General features: G+C 38.7%; 1 protein-coding gene and 1 long non-coding RNA gene across 13 annotated transcripts in view; one reads left to right on the top strand and one right to left on the bottom strand.

Moving 5' to 3' along the window:
• Positions 1-21438, top strand: part of TBL1X (transducin beta like 1 X-linked) — a 205626-nt gene that overhangs the window by 148688 nt on the left and 35500 nt on the right. For all 12 annotated transcript variants that reach the window (XM_009683683.2, XM_068921037.1, XM_068921074.1 and 9 more), the window contains 2 exons: positions 17390-17535; positions 20285-20534. In XM_009683683.2, the coding sequence (XP_009681978.2) occupies positions 17390-17535; positions 20285-20534 (396 nt within the window). The remainder of the gene's footprint in view (positions 1-17389; positions 17536-20284; positions 20535-21438) is intronic.
• LOC138062581 (uncharacterized) lies at positions 3-20331 on the bottom strand. Its single transcript, XR_011136527.1, has 8 exons — positions 20215-20331; positions 14681-14859; positions 13568-13739; positions 9960-10140; positions 8865-9030; positions 3508-3685; positions 2437-2568; positions 3-1311 (listed from the first exon to the last, which is right to left on the bottom strand). It is a non-coding gene; the product is annotated as an uncharacterized lncRNA (long non-coding RNA).

Here is a 21438-nt window from a genome sequence, read left to right as displayed (position 1 = left end):
GCCTGTCTTTCATCACAACTCCAGGCCATAGAGGAAATGGGGGAAGTTGGTTTTTTGCATGATGTTGCTTTAGGAATGTTGTATTGAGTGCATGAGACTGATGTACGCAGACTAAATATTTCTTGCACAAACCCATGTTTCTTTGAAATCATGATCTTGAACATAATAAAGTGTAAACACAACACAGGTACAAAGTAAACGTTGCAGTTAGGCAAAACAAGAAAATAACATTATGTTAACAACTGTTTTTGTAGAGTTATATCATCTCAGCCAAAGATTTTTTTTGGCAACACTGACACAAGCACATTGATTTTGCATCTCTTTTCTTAGCTGCTTGAAATATTTCTGTCAGGTACTTATTAAGTAAAGAGGGATATTCTCCAAATAATTTTACACTGGCTGTATGAAGTTGAGCTCCTAATGGAATATTGGGTGCAAATATCTGATATTTTAGAATTTAATTAAAGTAATTGTATATTATGTACAGAGCTGTGCAGGTGACATCTTGTTGCTGTTGTGTTGATGTAGCTTTGTCTTACTGTCATTTCCACTGTTGTTTTCATCCCAAAACCAAGAATGTCTTTTAGAAGACCTTTCCTTTTAGAAATAAAATTTCGTCTTTTCTTCAAAAAATATTAAAATCGAAACATAAAATTTAGGATATACTTTGATTTCCTAGTCTTGATTCCACTTTTTGACTGCAAGTAGTAGAAGTTCTATTCACTAATGGAGAATGCTCTGTTAATGCAGAGGTGAGGGGAGGTCAGAGACATTGCCGAAAGATTTGTAGTCCAAACCTCAGTTTACCTAGGACTGGTTCTCTGCCCTGGGTTAGTGAAAGCAGAATTGGCTAAAAATCTTTGTATTTCACATTCTGGAAAACAAAGACATAGATTTTTGTGAAAAATACACCTATTATTTAAGCCAGAATAAGCCCTGCATACTTGGAAGACGTCTTGAATAGAAGACCCAAAATCCAGCAGGTAGATGATGCTGGGTCAGCCTGCTTCTGTTGGACTAATGAGCCATAGATATGGGCTCCTTAGATACATTGTTTTGATTTGTTTCTTCTTCTTCCAAGGCTTTTTCAATCCGTGGAGCCCAAATCCCTATGCAAGGAATTTCCACTGAGCTTCAAAGAAGATTTATGATAGTTTTTCAGGATTTGGTCTTTTACAGCATTTCTTTGAGAGTCCCGTGCTGGCCTGTGTCAGTAGCTATTTTCTCAGATTGTATTCTTCTCTCTGATAGCAAAGCTTATCAAAAACTGGTCTAGCTCTTGCGTGCCATCTGATGAAGGGAAGATAGGAACTAAGAAAAATAAAATTTCATTCAGAAGTAAGTAAGTTGTTTATTTTTAAAAATAAACTATTGATTGCCACACTGCAAAAGGCTTTTGAACATGAACCTGGTGCACAGATGGACATAATCAGAGCCTAAAGAATACTGAAATCATTTTAAATTGTTAGATTTATATTGTAAGAGATTCTGTATGACAGTATATGAATACAGTAACTTTTCCTGAAGAGAAAAAAGAAAACAAAGAAAGCTGTCTTTAATATTCCTTTTAATACAGGTAAATTAGTGTTGTGTAGTGATTCAGAAGGGGGCTTTACAAAGTCAGTCAAAAATAGTGGTATCAGCAAAATGTCAGGAAAAAGTTCTTTTATGTAACCCCCTCTCCTACACATAAAGAATTTTTTTTTGCCATTTTAGGGAGAATTTCACACACACGTTTTCATTTTGACTGCAAATTATATTGCTCTTATTTTCCTACATAAAGTGCCAAATGTTTTTTATACTTAATCCACTCAAACATAAAGGCATTCACAAATACATTGTATTATTTCTACTATTTTTGCCGTATTTCAACCCTATAGAAACTGATAAGTGAAGAGAGGAGAAATGAGGGTTAAATATTTATTTAAAGAAATACTCAGAAATGCTTCAAATTGAGCATATTAAAACCTGGATACTAGGTACTGGTTTAATAGATGTTCCTGACAGTTTGCAAGTAATTCCATTCAGCAAATGAGAACTATAAGCAATGATGAATTCACCAATCTCTTTAAAAAGCATCTTAAACTTAATTTGAATCTTTTTCCATACTCCCACTGTTTTCCTATAGAGATTGTTATATCTGTATTTTCAGATAAGGTAAGGTAACAAGACAGAAATTGTTATACAGCATCTTGCCTTTCCGCCTACTAAGACATAAGACAAGGCAGAAGATGAAAGATGTTTATCAATAGCTTCAAAAATAATGTAGGCCAAATTTAGAGGGCTAGTGTTTATTTTAAATTAAATTTAAGTTCAAACCCTTACAGTTTAAGGAGTTTCCTGAAAACAGGGATTAATAATTTGATTGCGTATTCTCAGTAGCTGAGCCCAAACATTCTAAAAATTGTATTGAGCATGGCCATAAAAATTACTCACCAAACCCGCCACATGTTCCATTTTCCTTTTCAGTTATCTTTCCTTTAATCTTCTGTAAAAATTCCAGGCTTTGCCTGTAAAGTTCAGGCAAAAGGTGGGACCTATCCCTGTGACGTTTCAAGTATTTTGCAGCTGTAAGGCACAGAAGCACTTGAGATTATTTAAAGCATTATCATAGCAAAGATACTACTGGGTGCTTTGCATTTCATTATGAAAATGCTTGCAGGTCATTCTAATGGAGGTTCAAGTCTTCTAGAATTGAATTTTCAAGTGAAATTCAATAATTATATTTTCCTCTGTAATTCTCTGTCAAACCGGAAAAGTTGCAGAGGAGAGTTTTAATAGAGTTGAAATGTCTAAAGCATTATTGTTGCTTTTTAACAAATCTTGGCATGCCAAGAGGAGTTCCAGTGAGCTGGAAAAAACAAATGTTGTGCCAGAATTTGTAAAGGTTAAATAAGATGATCCAGGTAACTATAGGTCAAGCAAAACCATCGGAAGGTTGAAACTAGATACCTCCACCAAAAAACTAAGAGATGACAATGTAGCTAATACCAGCCAGCAAGCTTTTGTAGATAATAGGCTTGTTGAGCAAACTTGATACTGCTTTTTCTGAGATTAGAAGTTAAGTTGACAAGGATAACAGTAATACCCTTAGACTACTAGATGACATTTACTTGGTCTTGTTGACACTGTGGTTGAAAACAAACAAAATAACACTACATAAAATGAGTGTAGCCAGAGTGGTTAAATGGATTAAAAACTGGCTAACAGGACAATCGTGAAAGGTGATTGGAGATGGGGCATATTAATGTCAAAGCTCATTTCCAGTGGGAGCACACAGGAATCTGTTCTTGACCTGATACTCCTCAATAGCTTCATCAGTTATGTGGAAGGAAATATAAAATGATTCCTGAGTGCATTTGCAGATGAAACCGAAAATGAAATGGTAAAGTGGCAATATGATAGTTGCACAGGCTGATCTGGATACAGACTGTGGATACAGTCTGGATACTCGCTGTATGGTTTAATAGAACAAAATATAGCCGCAGAGACTCTCTGCTGCCTTACTTGCCCTCCCTCCAGCCGTTGCCTCCTGTGAGATCTGCTGCCCATGGGCCCGGGTCAGTACAGGAGAAGGTACCTGGTCCAGACATCCCTCTAGCTTTGTGATGAGGATAGCCTCTCAGTATTAGGCAGCACGCTCGTAGCCCATCACTCCGGGACAGGACTTGGACAAGTTCATGCCCTAATTAGTCATACAAAAACAAAGAAAGAATTGCCTCCTCACATAGGTGCTGTCTCAGGACTGATCTTTTGTCAGGAAAAAAAAGCAGTGCATCAGGCATAATTTTTGTTTAAGCTCTATAGGTGTAGGAATTCTGCCACTCAGTTTGCTAGGTGTTTTCACTTCCGTTGTAGGATCATAAATGCCTCCCTTTCTGAGGTATAAAGAAGGTGGGTGTTTAATTCCGATTTAAGATTGTTACTCCCTTTTCCAAAAGCCAAGTCCTGCAATGTTCAGCTTAGTCCCTTTTGAATATGAGCTTTTGGCACACAACTTAAAATAGCCCAGTTCTTAAAAGTGCTGAGCACTTCCAAACTTTGTTCATCCCAGGAGTCAACATTTCAGAAATTGGGTTATACTTATTTGTAGATGTGTTGATTCAGAGGCTATGCTTAAGTGAAAATGTTGAACTCAGTTACTAAAATAGACTTGGAGTATATATGTACTATGAATGTTCTACCGGTGTGCAAATACAAGCACAAAGACTACTGCTATGGTGGATATGGTTATGCCAACAAAGCTGGTGGATTGGCACGAATGAAACAAGCTATGTGAAAAAAAAACATAGTTCTACCATCCAAATACCGTTGGTTCAGGATTGCACATCTTCAAATTCCTGGTCGACATACTTTTCCCAGCAGCAGTATTCACTGCTGACATAGTCCTTCTATTGGTTTTCTTCAGAGTGAAAAACTGTGATTCTACAAAAATCATATAAAATTCAAAATACAGAGTTTTCCCCTTCTAGTTTGTCTGCTCAAAACAGAATTAGGTAATTATTTCTCTTTTGGAGTGAAAATCAGAACAAGTTACCAGTGTGCAGTAAAAATTCCAAAGAGAACTGGAAATGGAGGAGGAGAAAACAAAACCAAACCAGGGGAAATCAAATCTTTCACATACCTTTTAATCCAGAGTGTGCTACCACCTGTTCTGTGTAATAAATCCTGTATTAAGTCCAAATGCCACCTTGCCTATCCAGCCCAGCTTGTCAATTCAATTATTAAAGCTTTTTCAAATTTAAAGTTTATGATGTATTGATTGATTTAATTGTGTTCCTCTTCTAGCAGTTACATGTATTTCACAGTATAGAATCCTTATCTGAAAATCACCTTCCCATCTGGCCATGGTTTATGCTGCTCTCTAGCAGGACATTTATTGTAGTGGATGTCTGGCAATGACTTGTTATAGTTAAGGTTGCACAACAGTTTCCATTTTCACTCTCAGCTTTCACTATTCAGGTTGAAATTTTCCATGTTTTATGACATAGAGTTGATAAACTATTCCTCAGTGTACAGTCAATGCCATCTCCAAGGCAATGGCGTAATAAAAACATTAGCTGCATGCTTTTGCTAAAAAGGAGCTTCAGTGAAATTTTTAGCTGCTGACTTGGAACAATTTACCATTACACTTCAGAAATTTAATTTGTTTCTTCCCAACCATAGAGGTTAAGGCTGCTAATAATATATACTTGTTTTCATTCTGTAGATTCAGGATGACAGCAATGCTGCCTATGTTTGGTCTATGTTTGGTTCTCTTTTGACAGATTTTCCTTGTTTTCTTAAAAGATAAGATTTTCTCCCTTGTTTTAAACGTAGGCTCAAGGGCACAGTTACACAGCATGAAGTATTTCTGCAAATCATGGCACAAAATGTGTTGTAGAGTTGGCATGTGAAAGCAAGGGCCTTTCCTACCTAGTGGATCTTACTGTCCTTCTGCCTATGGACGTTGTAAGGGACATGGATGTTCTAAATCTTCTGGGATTTCATCACTGCAGTTGTCTGACCAGATGCTAGTATTTGGAATGGTACTAAATGACACTTTTCCCAATGCCCTTTACAATTTCTTGAGAAGGAACCAACAAAATTTGAAGGAAAATGTCTTCTTCATGAATCATGCTCATAATTTTTAACAAAGAAATTTCCTACAAAAAGTAAATAAAGTATCATCGTTTGCACAGATGAGTTTTCAGGCAATAGGAGATGATTGAAGATGAATATTCTGTTCTATTAAGTTTATGCCTTACGCAACAGTCTCACTTTTACAAGCCTATGTAATTTTTGTCTGAAGTCCATATTTTTCTGTTGTATGAGGTACATGTTTAGAGTAAATTTTGAAAAATTTTTTAACAGAGTTACTGAGTCACGGATGTGAAAGTACATGTTCAAAACAATTCAGATTAAGCATAGCAGAAAATATTGGCATATATAGGTCAGCTAAATTTACTTCAAAGCTTACTGCCTCCTTGGCATAGTAGGAAGGCTGCTGCTAGGTAGAAAAGGAATATACAGTGCAAGGCTTTTACTTAAGTTATTAAAATATACACCTTGGAGAATAATTTATGAGAAGAATGAGGCACTTATCAATAAAGGCGCTAGTCCAGTGTGACAGTAAAAATAATAGTGTGTACTGGTAATGGAATCTGTGGATAATGATTTTTTTTTCTTTCTTTCTTTTTTTTTGTTTCCAGTTTGGCTCATTGCAGTCATAGTATATGGTTCAGATTGGAGGGTGTGTGAGGAGGTCACAGAATCACAGCATAGATGAGGTTGGAAGGCACCTCTGGACATCTCTAGTCCAACCTACCTGCTCAAAGCAATATCAACTAGAATAGGTTCCTAAGGGCTTTGTCCAGTCGGGTTTTGAATATCTCCAAGGAAGGAGACTCTACAACCTCACTGGGCAACCTGTGCCAGTGCTCAGTCACCCTCACAGGCAAAAGTTTTTTCATATGTTTAAATGGAGTTTCTTATATTTCAAAATGTGCCTATTGCCCCTTATCTTGTCACTAAGTACCACTGAGAAGAGTCTGACTGTGGCTCCTGTACTCCCTCCCATCAGATATTTACACACGTTGCTTATATCCCCCCTGCGCCTTCTCTCCTGCAGGCCGAAGAGTCCCAGCTCTCCCAGCCTCTCCTCGTATGTCGGACGCTCCAGTCCCTTAATCACCTTTGTGGCCCTGTGAGTCCGAGGATTTGCTCCAGGAGCTCCTTTTCTCTCTTGTGCTGGGGAGCCCAGACCCAGCACTCCAGGTGTGGCCTCACCAGGGCTGGGCAGAGGGAAAGGATCCCTCCCTCGCCCTGCTGCTGTTGGCCTTCCTTGCTGCTGGGGCGCGTTGCTGGCTCGTGTTCAGCTGGTCCAGCCTCCTGCTCAGTGCAGAGAAGCTTCAAAGGTGTTTTAAAGGACCTGTACATAAAGGTGCCTTTAAACCTGATAGTCACTGCAATGCTCTTGAAACTATACAAAACTATACCATAGCAGTAAGGATAGGAGACCTTTTATTTGCTGAGGGAAAAATACATCCTTGAAATGACATTCTGCCAGCCAAAGATAAAACACACATTTCAGTATTCTTCTGATAACTATCTATGGCTGCATTATTTTTGTGCACCTATCTGTTATCAGTGGCTCCTGGGCTACATATACTCTCTCTGCCCGTGGTATGGAGTAACTCTGTAGTTCATAGACTAAACTCAGTGGCACTGATGTAGATATGCTGAGTATTTATTTAGCTTTTATTTGCACAAGCGTTTTTGTGTTGGGTATACCTGGCTGCTGGACAGGTATTACTGATCAAATAAAATAATAAACCTTTTAAGGAAATATGTGAAAACAGGGTGTTTAAAGGCCAGGGCCTGAATCTTTTTTGTACATCAATCTTCCTGTCTAAAAATGAGGGTAGTACAGTACCTCACAACAGATGGTAGAAGGTTATATTCCTAAAATATACTGAAATTCTCTAAGAAAAGGCCACTACAGGTGTGCTGGGACAATATTTAACAGTATTTTTCCATTATTTCAAAGTACTATATGTGACTATATAAATGAATACATATAGCTAAACACAGTATGAAGCAGATAACTGTAACTGCAACTGTATCATTCAGAGACTGGTGTTAAGGCAGAAGTCTAGGATTCTTTCACCTTTTCAGCTGTATGACAGCTAGGCTTTGGGGCAATATAAAATGCTTTTTTAGTTGTCATGAGGTGCACAGCCTTATTTATATGACGTCTTATCCTCTTTTGGGCCAGCCTGCTCAATTAAAATAAAATGACTTAAGCTTATGATCCAGATCTCTGATCAATGGGCAGTTGACTGTAGAACCAGCATTTGTGACATTTCATGGATTATTTGAAATAAATAGAAGCCACAATGCTTCGGATAGTGTAATATATGTTATAGTGATTCTTTTTGGATAAGGATGCTTAAGAAATTTGACAAAAACAGTTTTGGTGTAAATAAAAATGTTTCCTGAAAGTCACCCCAGAATGAAAATTCCTATTTAATGAGAAACTGTCTGTAATGATCTATGTTGTATATAATGTAACATAGTATGTATATAAACCCCCGAGTAATGTGTCTGTAGTAGGAAAAAGAGTATACTATAAAAAGAGTATAATTCATTTTAATAAACTGCTACTCTTTTTTTGTTTAAGCTCTCCTCTACTTTCTGCATTTCTTTTCGACTAGGGAAGAAGTTACTAAATGATTCCAGAAACAGTGAGACTGACTCTGAATTTTCATTTATATATCTTAGTTAGGGGATGGATTACTGCTGCAGACATCTATTTCTCAGTTAAGAACTGTATTATTATGCACAGTTTCTCACTCCACTAGTAATCATCGTCATGCTCTTTGCAAATACTAAATAAATTAAAAAAAAAAAAACAGGGATCAGCATTAGAAAGCCACTAGCTTTATTGGGTTGAAGTTCGTAAACAATTTTTCTTTCAACTTATCAAAGCCAAGTCTGGAGTTACATCTTGGGAAGGATGAAACTGTTAAGTTAAACGTAAATACTTTTACCAGTCTTCTTTAAAGCTAGGCGAATTTCTAAGCTTTCTAAGCTTTCTAAGCTGACAGCACCTCTATATCTTACGAAACAATGTGTGAATCAAAACCACATTGTGCGCTTTTTTCACAGTACAGTGAATACATACTAGGAGTATTTGATGGTCAGCTTCCCAAAATCCAAATTCCACAATGAGGAGGAAAAAATATTTTTACAGCCACAGAAGTTATTAGTTTTGTCATACTTTGTTCTGGTTATATTTTCAAAAGAATATCGTAAATTATATGAGGGCCATTTTTGTGTGCGTTTCTGTGCACAGACTTACAATTTTGTGCCCAGATACCTACTTTACAGACATATATAAAAACAGTTGTTTTGAATTTTTTTTGTGGAGCGGTTCAAGAGATCCTTTTGAAAACTTCTTTCTCTGTGTCATTTACTGCTCTTGCATAATAACAGCAATATAAATTCCATGTAAGAAGAGCAATACTTGGTGCACAATTTTATAAGTTCCTGTGAAGGAAAAAAATACACTGAGTATCTTGTTCTTTTGCCATTTGCAAAACCCTACTTACCTGGTATTTCCTTCTAGGTCTCTTCACAGTTTTATAAACTTGGCTATTAATTTTTCTTTGGCCTGAAAGTTACCATACAGTATTGGATCTCAGACACTAAGCAAATATGGTGATTTTAAGTTATATGAGCATAAACAATCATACCTTTGTAAGTTATTCTGTAATATAGATCTCTGATTTTGTTTTTGATCATTAAAGTCCTGTTTTTAAAGCCTGCATAAATACAGTATTATGATATTAATAGGATATTGGGGGGAAGAAAAGTATGTGTAGGTCAGTATGGCTTTGCTGGTAAAACCAGCAAAAGTGGTACACGTTTGTCAATTTACTGCTCTTCCTTATGATTCTCCAGACCTGATGAAAGAAGCTGTATCTGCAGCATTGCCTTTTTTTACAAATAAGCCTGCATTTAGTGCGCTGCTATATCCATTATAAATCCCACCTCCACAGCTCCCTAACCAGCAGCACAGCTGTACCAGCACTTGTTTACAGTAACCGTTGGTAGAAACCATCCTGGTGTTGAAGTTTCTCTATGCCCACTGAGCATCAGCGGTGGCGTCCAATTTGTCACCGCTTGCAGGTCTGCATTACAACTGATAGAAGAACATGGTCTCTCTTATCTGAATGCAATCCTTAAAATGATGCACATCTGCTTGTTGGATATTTGATTCCAAGGACAGGGCTAAATGATAACATCCCATCAACTTGGAAGGAAAAGAATACTTTTTTTTTTCTTTCAGTGGCCTTTGTAAGTTATTTTAAATCTCGCCCATAGTTAAATTCAAGTACTGGTTCTGTGTTGACGTTTATTTGCAAATTGTCAGACTAATTTACAGAGAGTGAGTGAAAATGGGGATTATTTCAGACCTTATTTTTAATAGAATTTGTGAAGTTCCTCTTTCCATTGCTCTTGTTCTGTTTTCTGTCTGTATCATATTTCTCTTTTTGTTAATTTGCAGTGCTCAGAAAGACTTAAACAGTGAGTTGCCAAATGCTGCTCATCAGACGATCAGTTCCAAGTTGTGTTAATCTTTTCCAACATATTTTCCTGCATGAAAAAGAAAAAAACCTGCCAAAAACATTCTTTGGCACATAGTAAAATAATTTTGGGTAGCAGACATTTACTCTGAATTCTTGGCAGAAGGTAAACAGGTCAGATATCCAAGAAAAAAGGGTGTAACATTTAATATTAGTGAATAATTGCTTCTGTAAAAATTAGGGTAACAAGCACACTATAATTTTAGCAACTAACATAAGCTGCAGTTAGGGATCTTTTCTTTGTATTTCCCAGGGACTGTGAAAGAGCTTGTAATACAGGACACATTTCCCAGGGCTCTGGAAATAATTTTAATCATTCAGCAATCCTAATCTTACAACAAATGTGCAGGCTCTATTGTTCAGCTGATTTTTCTAAAAATATATTTCAACTGCAGTTCTTAGTTTAAATTGCTAATGCGTGTCCTTGTTAAGCCCTTTATATAATTGCGAAGGTAAGTCTTCAAAAATAAGCAGGCACTGCCAAAAACAGAGAGGCACTCTAGGATATATTCCTGAGAAGGAAAAAGCTCAGCTTGGAGAAGAAGAATCTCAGTCTGCTGTGAATAATAAACAAGATGTGGTTTAGGATTCTTGCCCATGTGTTTTTTAACTGTTTGTAGAATATTATCACTGGCTTTGGGCACCAAACTTGTATTAATTTCAACCAAACATATTTCAGGGAAACCACTGTCTTCTTTGTGAAACCTCTATGTATGTACACTAGGGTTCTATGAAAATAAAGTTAAGTTTACATAATTACATTTAGACAGAAATTTAAGGAGAAGCAGGGATTGGGGATCCATGTTATGTTCATAATTCTTGCTCATAGTGCGTAACATGGAAAGGGAAATAATAGATTTTAAAATGGCAACTGCAGTCAACTACAGTGAAAAACATCATTATATTCTCTTGGGCAACGGGCAACGAAACATGTAATTTACTTCAGGAACTAGATTAGCATGTGTTAGGCCCAGAATCAAGAAAACACAGTTGTTCTAAGTTAGACTGTTTGCTTCTGGTTTTGCAGCCAGAAATTGCATTCTTAAGTGAACTTTCAAATATGGCCTTGGTGATACATGTTTCTTGCTTCTCTGCACTAGTAAATCTAGACCTTCAAAAGACTTAATTTGGTGCTAATTGCACTGTTTGTACATCATTACTCCTTAGAGGAAATGATTTTAATGGGTCTGTTTCACTACTCTTTAGTGGAACTTTTTAAAACTGCAGTGGTGAGGCTCTGATTTATTTCAGATCACCACGTTGCACCATGCTTCCTTCTCTTCCTTCCTCCTTAGATGGCCCTCCCAAGACCCAGATGTCGGACTGTGGAAGACATTTTTACACTAGCTGCATCTGGTTTGCTTGGCGAGTTCTGCAAGCCGTTGTGCTAGGTCTGGTGGCATGGTAAGGCTGCCAACAGGAGAGCATGGAGCTGTCTTTTTCTCCTGTGTGTGATTTTCTTTTGACTCGTTATTCTGTAGAACGTTTCTACTTGATGGGCTAAATCTCCTATGAGTTTTGCACAAATACCCATTTATGGTCATAAAATGACTGTACTTCACCTTCTCCTGCCCATCTTTTTTTCCCTGCAGCCTGTACAGCTCCAGTCAGCTGCTATGTGCATTCCATTCTTGCACGAATTTTACATCAGTAGAAGTCACAGTGATAGTGCCAGATACTAGACTACCTTAAGAAAACAGGCAATCATGCACTCAAAAAACCGAGATTGCCAGCAGATCCCATTATAGCGGTTGCAGGTTGGTTCTGCCGAGGCAGAAGTTTTAATCATTTGTACAACGTTGGTCATTTTCGTATCTTGTACCTGCAAGATACTTTCTAAGAGAACAGTTTGTTATTTCAGAGATGAGATTGGAAGAACTACTATTGGGGAATTCCATGAAGACAATGCAGGATCAGAGAAATTGATGAAATAAGCAACTTTGATTATTTTACGCTGCATGTAGAGGTGGTTAAATTACTACGTAGAAGGAAGAGGTTGTCAGACAGTTTGTGCCTTCTCTCTGTCTCTTTCCCTGTCTCTCTCTCTCTCAGCGTCACTAGTTTAGTAGTTAAAAGATATGACACAGGCCTCCAAAGGAAATCCTTTTCTGGGACAGAGGGCCATACTTGGCATGAGTTGTACAAAGGTTTGTAAGAATGAGTTGTTACTTGCACTCTGTGTTTGGATAGAGGCTGCTTATCATTCACATTCTCCCTGAGATGTGTGTGAAAGATAATTTGATGTTCATAATTCTTTACTCTCTGTCTCCTTCAGCAGTAGCAAATGTTTCAGTGAAGAATCACACCGTATAAATAATTGAACTGAATAGTTTGCTGATAACCTAGAGGTAAAATCTGTTTTTAATAAACGACTTGAAAAGGATGTTAGATAAATTTACCAGAAAAAAACAAAGCCCAGGTAGTTCATAGATAGAAAACTAAAGCAGTACTCAATAGCTTAACTTTTGATAACCAGAGACTCCAGAGTAACTGGCTAAGACTGTTATACTTCAGAAGTCACTGCTCCCGGAGTGCTTTTTGTGTAGTTCTGTTCACCTCTACAGTTGCAGCAGAAGGTGCTGTAGCTGTGACCATTTCAGAGTGCGGTTTAAACCAGACTGCTTTTTACAGTGCTGAAGGAATCAGAAAGTGGAAGGAGCGCTTAGTGAATGTCAGTTTGCTGGCTCTACGAGTGCCAGGTGAACTTGCACAGGGACTACTCAGCAGCATCCTATTTGCGTGCTTATAAGGAGCAATTCTTAATCTTCAGGGCAGGTGAGACCGGTCTCTGGCGACGGCAAGTTCTCAGGGCTACGTGGCAGCGCAGTTCTCTTTCCTTATGCCTACGTTTGGTATGCATTGCTGCTATGAGCCAGGTTTATTACAAACAATTAAAATTACATAGCCCGCAGGTCAAATGAGCACACAAAGAACAGAATTATGTTCATTAAAACAAAAACTACTCACTCTGTGACCAATGACAAATATTGTTGATTATTTTCCATTTTTAACTGGAAAAGGAGCAGTCAAGGGAAAAGAAAAATGTCAGTCATCTCTATTTCTGCGCTTACAGCAAAATGCACCAGTGAGATTTTGTGAAACAGCCCTACATAGGCATTTTTGGCGCTGCCTAGGGCAAGAATTCCCAAATGGCTGTATATGTACCACTGATAGTATGTACAGACACCTCAAAGTGGGAAATAGCACAGCCCAGAACCAGGACCTGTTATCACTAACAGTGGCAAGAAAGTATGGGAATCTCTAATCAAGGAATTTCTTAGTTTTTAACTCAAAACACTTGCATAACAATTTCTAGGGTAGGGGGTGGGGATTCATGTAAGTCGTTTGCTCTGTATTCATTCTCTGTGATGTCCTCAATTTTATGTTCTGTAAAATCTTTCAAGACCCAGCTATTCGACAATTCATAGATCACCTACCTTCAAGGTGACATCATTTGAAGCCTGCCATTAATCCACTCTTGGTTTGACTATTTTTTCAAGTTCAATAATGTGTTTACACGTTGTACACAGTTGTTGTTTTATGTTTTCTCATCTTTTCACTAGAGTGAGTCGGAAAAAAATGGAAGCCATTCTCTGCCAAAAGATGGCACTGTGGGCAAAAAATTGCACAGGTTAGGTCACTGCACAAGTGACTGTCGGTTCACTGGTGCAAAACCAGATAAGTGTGTGGCCATGGTCTTCCCCTTCGGCCCTTTGTGTTTATGCCTTTAGCTTTAAAAGCTCATAGTCTCATTGCATGTGTCTTTGGAGAATTTGCTACATTACGGTTTCATTTACTGAAATGCTACTTGAATATAAATTAATGCTTTATAGAGTGATTATTACTGAAATGACAGGATTTATGGGAAATAATGCATATGGAGATAGATTTGCAACTTTCTTCTTTGTTTTTTTTCCATTGCTGTTCTAGCTTTGGTCTGCTGGAATTTCGTATCATCCCTATCACATTATATCTTAAGAGTCCCATTTGTAGAGCACATTCTGTCTCAGTTCTCTCTCTCCCTAACTGCCTCGACAGGCTGCGTAGTCACTGGAGGGGGTGGTGTGCTGGTTTCTTGGCTTTGCATTCCCTAATGTGGTTTCATGAACTTCAGAAGGAGGGCCAAGTTAACATTTGTAACGCAAGCATTTAAACAGCTAACATTTAAAAAACTGGCCTTTGTTTAATAGAAATCACCTTTTTATAAGACTGAACTATAAAGAGCTACAACATTGCTATATAATGCAGTGCACTCACACACAGAGCCCCAGAGAAAACTGATGACATCTGGTAACTATAAAAGCAAAGCTCAAGTGATTTTTCAGTGTTATCGGAAACCTGACATGGGTACAACTTCAATCAGGATTTTCTTAACTGAATGTGTTACCTTTAAATTTTTCATATAGGTCTTATAAAAACATTTCTATAGTTATGTAAGAAACCAGGAGATGAGTAGCTATTGGTTACCTGAATTGCTTTTTCTTTAATTACATTTGTATGTCAGGATTTTTCCAAGAGCAGGGAGGACCACAGTGTCCAGCAACACCCACCTGAACAGTTTTACTCTGTTGATTTTCAGCATTTGGATTTTTCCGGATAAGATTTTAGGGAAGTTGTCTTGACTGCTGGAGTCGTGTGAATATTGCTTTTCTGTGACGCTGTAGCTGGGAGTGTTGTGTTTTGTCATCTCATAGGTGTTTTTGTAGTAGTTCCTTAGCATCGAGAGAACCTGTGCAATAAAAAGATTCATTACAGTAATACAACTGGGTTTTTATGCTGAGAATGTCCTGTTCTCACATGCAGTCGGGTGGGCTGTGTTACTCTTTAAGGATGTGGCAACTCAATATAGGACAAAGAGGTTAGCTGTATGTGACATTAATCTGTCTACTGGCAAAGACATCACTTGAAATTTTCCAACAGCCAACTAAAAAGTCAGCAAGATACCAAATGTGGTAATGACAGATAACAAAGTCATAGTTAAACCTACTGTAGTTCCACAGTAATGGTTTTCTCACCTAAGATCTATATAGTTTTCTATAGATGTTTGTTGGTTACCATTTTAATGCCATCCATCTTCTGCTTGAATCAGGGACTATTTTGCAAAATGCTGAGCTGCCAACTCACAAAATAGCTTTTACCTGTTACAGAAGTGAACTTGAGTGTTTCTGGACGACAGCTTAATCATCTGACTCCTCTCCGTTTTAAAGTAGATTGGCTGATTTATCCATTGTGCATTTTAAAGTCTATTCCTTTACAAGAAGGTATTATTGTTATTATTAACATTATTAGTTATGATTATACTACACATAAATGTAAATTAAGGGGGATATGATTCTGTAATTCTAGGCATTGCATGCCATATATTTAGAGAGAGACAGAGATTTCAGTGTTGAGCGATCAGGCCGTGGATCTCTGACTCAGGCTGCATATGCTCAGCGCTTGCTTTCTTTCTCTTTGTGGAACCCAGTAATGTGCTTAGATATTCTACCAAACAAATAACAAGGGGAAAACATTGCCCGGCAGATCTTGCAGCCTATTTTGGATGCAGCAAGAGGCGAGGCAGCTCATAAATTAGAGCAGGACATAAAGAGCAAGGCAGGGGTGTGTGAAGGGACCAAGGACTAGATAAATGATACCACATAGTTATTCAGGTGTTTTTTTCCTGTGCTTTATTTTCATACCTTGTAATGTTTTGTAATTACGTTCATAGCTGGACTGGACGCTTTTGAGTGGCATCCCAAAAAACTGGGGGAGAGTGAGGAAGGGAAATTAAGGTAGGGAAAGGAGGGGTTAGAGGATATTATCAGGAAGAGTAGAAAAACATTGGCAGAAGAAAATGTGTAAGGGGAGAGAATCACGGAGAAATGAATACCTGAGTTTTCAGATGAGAGGCATTCTATTTCTCACATTGTTTTTACTATCTATCTGTGTTCATAATTGAACCAGTTTCAAAAAGAATCTTAAAAAAAAGTTGAGCGAGAGAGTGAGAAAGCATTACTCCTAAAGCTGTGGAGTAAGCCCAAAATTCTGTCCTCCAGCCCACACACAATGGGACATTGCCTTGATATGGGGGAAATCCCTCAACGGACAAAACTATAAATGAAACTACTGTTGACAAGGGGAAGAGGCATAGCTATATTTAACGGAAGTATTTTCATTTGAGAGCTGCTTTCTTTTTCTTCTTTTTTTTTCTTTTTTTTCTTGTCTAGTCGGTGGAGACTGCTAGGGCTCTTCCTGTTTGAGACAGCGCATGGGTGGTTTCCCCAAGGCTTTTAATGTTAGATTAATGCTCTGGAGACAGTGTGGTGATAAATGGGTTCCTACAGTTATATCTACATCCTGTCCTCCCTTCCCCCTCCTGCGTGTGCCTGTACGTATAGCCAGTCCGCAGTGCTTGCCTTCATATCAAGCAACAGCTTAGAGCAGCTTCACTCAGCATTTAAGGCGCATCTCTTTCTTTAAAATATATCTGCAAAAATTCTTCAATTTAGAACTGAAGGTCAGCTTCATTGCCAGCTATTTCTAGGGCGATGACAAAAATGAAACAGAGAAGAGAAAAACTTATGACTAAAAGAAGGGTCAGTGAGTTGGCTTGTCATCTGCTGTATGACACATTCCAGCTAATTACGTTTGCTGTTACGGTTCACTTTCAGAAAATAGGTTTATGGGAGTGGCCTTTTTTGTTGTCATTTCATGTTTTAGTGGCGACGCTTCGCATGTCATATTACACTCAGCAATAAATGCGGTGAGCAAAGGATTTGAAATCTCTTCCCTTCTGTAAGAGAATGGCTCCCCTGTGTGAGCTGCATCTCTGCTTTGGTTTTATACAACTTGTGTGTTTGTGGGGATTTAAGTGTTTGGCTTCAGAACACACTGATAAAATGTAGAAAGGAAAGTGAAGATTGGAGTAATTTTTACTATTAGCTGGACTTGCCTTTGGTGTGATTTGTATTTTTTTCTGTTTTTTTTTTTTTTTTTTAATTAGTACACGTCTTTGGTGATGCTTCCCGGTGAGCATTTCCACAGTCGTATGACTTTGCTGGGATGGGAAGTGCCTGGGGAGGGGTAGGGCTGCAGCAGTGGAGGGTCCCTCAGGATGGCTCCCTTTAGCCTCGTGGGTTCCCTGTAACCAGCTTGCCTTCCTCGGTTCACGCTCCGGCGTCTTGCAGGTCTTGCAGAGGGCTTATTTTTAGACTGTGAAGGTGCATCTCGCTGATGCATTTCGCTTTCGCGTCATGGCTTCCTCTGCCTGCTTTCAGGTTTCTCCCACTCGGCCTTCACGTTCGGTATCGAGAGCCACATCAGCCAGTCCAACATCAATGGAACACTAGTGCCACCTGCCGCACTCATCTCCATCCTCCAGAAGGGGCTCCAGTATGTGGAGGCTGAGATCAGCATCAATGAAGTAAGTCCCCCTACCGCCGTCCCCCCATGCCCCTGGCCAGCGCGCCTAACCTTGCACGGCACTTTGGGGGCCAATCTCCACAGCCCAAATAATCCTGAATTTCTGCTGGCTTGGTTCCCTTTTGTTCCTCATCCCTATTTTGCCCCACCCCCAAGAGAGCGCTGAAAGGCTCTGGATATATATATATATATTTCAATTTTCAGCCATGGGTTTGAGGGCTTCTTTGCATGGCTTAAATGGAGTTTATTGTGCTCCCACTAATGAAGTCAGCAGATCACAAGTACGCAGATTCGTGCAGCAAACAAGGCGATGTATGTATGTGTGTTTATAGTCTTGTGTTTTCAAGGTCACAGCAGGATTTGACAGGAGAAGCCTGCAATGTGGGTTAAAACTTCAGCCCTTGTCTCTGTTAGAAGCCAGTACTGCATGCAGGCCATGATAAGCCTGATCAAAAGTCCACAGAGGTCACTGGAGAGATTCGGTGGCTTTGGCTCAGACCGTGTAAAGACCAAGCATTGTCCCATCATGTACATGGTGAAGGGACTGCGGGTAAATTCTAATCCTGGCTGGGCCACTGGTTGTCTCTGTGGGTGGTATAAGCGGCTAGCAAAGTGCCTCTGCTCTCATGTTGAGCTGCTTGGGGAAACAAAAGGAGTGTGTAGGATAAACTGCTGTTTTTGCCCTGCTGACCTTAAACGCATGATACTTCAAGGGGGAGTGAAGCACAACAGAAAAGCAAGTGCTACATTGCAGAACATTTGCTATAGATGTTTGTAATTGTCAGAGATCTGTAATAAATAATAATTCATAAAAAGCTATTGCTTTTTCCTCTATAGCTGAATGTAGTATGTGAAAAACGTGGGTGAGAGCAAATGAATAATAATAATAATAAAAAAGAGAAAAGATTATGTTTGTAATGTGTGATTGGGAAACTCATTTGGTTTTATCTTTAACATTTTGTGTAGTTTTCTTTTTAAGACCTGATATCATGTTTAAGGGGTGTGTATACGTTATTTTTTAATTGGAGCAATGACATTTGACATTCATGCCAAACTGCGCTTTGATGCAGTTGTAATAACAAACCACTGTTAGGAATCTGTCTCAATTTGCTGCTACTTAACATTTTGCCCTATGCTTGAAACTGGATCTGCACAGTTAGATACTTCCACCCGTGAACAACACCTGTCAGTTCAGGTTATAAGCAAGTCATATGGGTCTACTGCTATGAATCCCGCTTCAGAACTGGCTTCAGCTGGGAGAATGATATAGAAATACGTGTATTGGCCCCATTAAGATTTATGGTGCTCTCATAGTGGTTTGATTCTGTTCAAATACATACTTGTTAAGTATGTTACCGCAAGACAGAAGTCATCCTTTCTGAAGTCCAATCCCCAATAGTGGCTACATACATGCTTCTGCATGTGCGTGTCACATAAGTGTAATCAGTGAGTCTCCAGACTAGTGTTTATAAAACTGAAGTATTGTTTATGAAGAATGGAAGGACAGTCATGGAAATGTTCTAGTGAGCAATTTTACAATTAAAAGTGTAAGACAGCAAAAATCCATTGGCAAACATTTTTTTCATTGTGTAGCAAGGACTTGAGCCAATATTCAAATAAATGTGTGTAGAGATATTTACATTATAAATGTTGAGGAGAAAGAGTGCCTATATTTGTCTTTTCTAATGATTCTTTCCTCTTTTCTCTTCCTCTTGAGGAAACAAGTATGTATTATCTTAATATTGTCATTGTAAGGGATAATTCAATGAATAGCCCGAGAAGCATACTAGTCAGCCAATTACTATTTTTCCTTATTAGTTATTGTTATCCGTTAAAAATGATACTGTTTCCCAGCTGCTTCATCTATCCATATTCTAATTCATATTCCTAAAACCCTGAAGTTTTGCTGCTGGGTCTTGTTTATTTCAAATAATTAGGCAGAGTTTGAAAGAAAACGTTAAAATGGCACTTTATTGAGATTACGAAACCTTTACCCCATATTTAAGATAATGGGAAAGTTCAAGTGAGGCTAAGTTAAATAGATGCAGCAGTTGTTGGCCTGAGTCTGTTTGAAGTTTTAAAAATTAGCCCTTAAAGGTTAATTCAATTTATTTTTAACCCTGAAGCCTAACTAATGAAAATCTAAATGTAAGTCCTAACTATTTGTCTATGAAACTGAAGAAACAAAAACAAAAAAGGGAAAAATAACAATGTAGCAGTCCTGTAAAATCAGCCACAATTGGTGGTGCTGGACTGGTGAATGCAGTATCACAAACCACTGAATTTGTGCATGCGTCTTGTTTTGTCTGAGGTTCATTATTCATCTACTACTTCCATACAAATGTCATTGCTCGTGCAGCAAGCGAAACAATTCAACTAAAGTCTACTTCTCCGTTTTAGGCAAGAGTCATTATTTCAGAATGCCAAAAAAAGAGAAACTTCGTCATCATTCGGACAGTTTGATTTTCACAGCATAATTTTTTGCATCTGAAATAGCTTATATACCTGACTTATAAAAAATTGTAATAAATTATCCATTCACAGAACAAATTTCCAAGTTGAACGTGAACACCACCATGGTGGATGTGAGAGAGAGAGAGACCGTAGTAGTGTAGCGCTGTAAGTTAAGTCAAGGTGCAGTATCTCCACACAACCTAGTTTAGTTTCTCTTTAGGGTTACCTCTTTGTGTTCCTTGTCCATGGTGAAGATGTTGAACCTGCAATTTTACTGCTGTTCGTATTCCCTGCAGGATGGTACAGTATTTGATGGCAGGCCAATAGAATCACTGTCTCTGATAGACGCGGTGATGCCTGATGTTGTACAGACCCGGCAGCAAGCGTTCAGAGAGAAACTAGCTCAGCAACAAGCCAGTGCAGCGGCAGCAGCAGCAGCAACGGCAGCAACAGCGGGAGCAACGACGACTGCTGTTTCCCAGCAGAACACACCAAAGAACGGAGAAGCCACTGTGAACGGAGAGGAGAATGGGGCACATGCAATAAGTAAGCCAACGTGTGCAGCTGCTTTCCATTACCGGGGTAGATGTGGATTGGAATAATACTCTTGTAGTTAGTTGGCGTCCATAACGTGACAGGGCTCAGGGGAATCATTCAAGGAGGGAGGCATATGTTTGGAACGCTACTGAGTGAACATCACATTTCCTGTCACAGTGCTATGTTTTACTGGTGCCTCCTCAGAATCTACAAACTTCAGCTATCTTCAAAACTGCAAGTTGAAGCTAGTGTGATGAAGTGGAGCTGTATATTGTTTCCTTTGAGCAGGCTACTGGAAGTTGATCAATAATATCAGCTTTATAAGTGCTTTTAGACAGTTGATAGAATATTTTTAGACAAACTGAGCTAGAGTTGATCATTTTGGGAAGACTGATGATTAAATTAATAGTACCTGGGAAGGAGATGGGCTGAGAGGTTGGGGTTTACGAGCCATATATATGTTAGTAAATAAAACATCACCAGAACATAGCTTTGAACACTATCCTGTGATACCCATACCTTATTAGCATGGTTCTTAGCACATTTTGGCCTGTACATGCAAGCTATCTTGGTACGGTATGGTCAAGCACAAAATCGAGGATCACGTGGGCCAGAAACTATTCCCCGCAGACAGTTTGGATGCAGCCATCTTATATTGAAGGCAGAGAGGACAGTGTTCCTAACCTGTTTTATTTAAGAGCACCTGCTTAGTCATACAGACTACTGCAAATACCTAAGTAAGTGCTAGCTTCCCTGGACTTCCCTAGTCTGTGGGAAAGGTCAGAGTCCTCAAGACCTCTGAAGTCACCTCTGTTTATTGATGGCAGAGGGATACTAAGCTAAGCATAGTTAGACATATAAAACAAGGCGTGTACATACCTGTATGTGTAACTAAATCTTGATACCTGTGTTG

Source organism: Struthio camelus, chromosome 1, assembly GCF_040807025.1.
Source record: "Struthio camelus isolate bStrCam1 chromosome 1, bStrCam1.hap1, whole genome shotgun sequence".
NCBI lineage: Eukaryota > Metazoa > Chordata > Aves > Struthioniformes > Struthionidae > Struthio > Struthio camelus.
The sequence above is the reverse complement of the archived record's forward strand: the minus strand, read 5'-3'. Positions and strand labels throughout refer to the sequence as shown.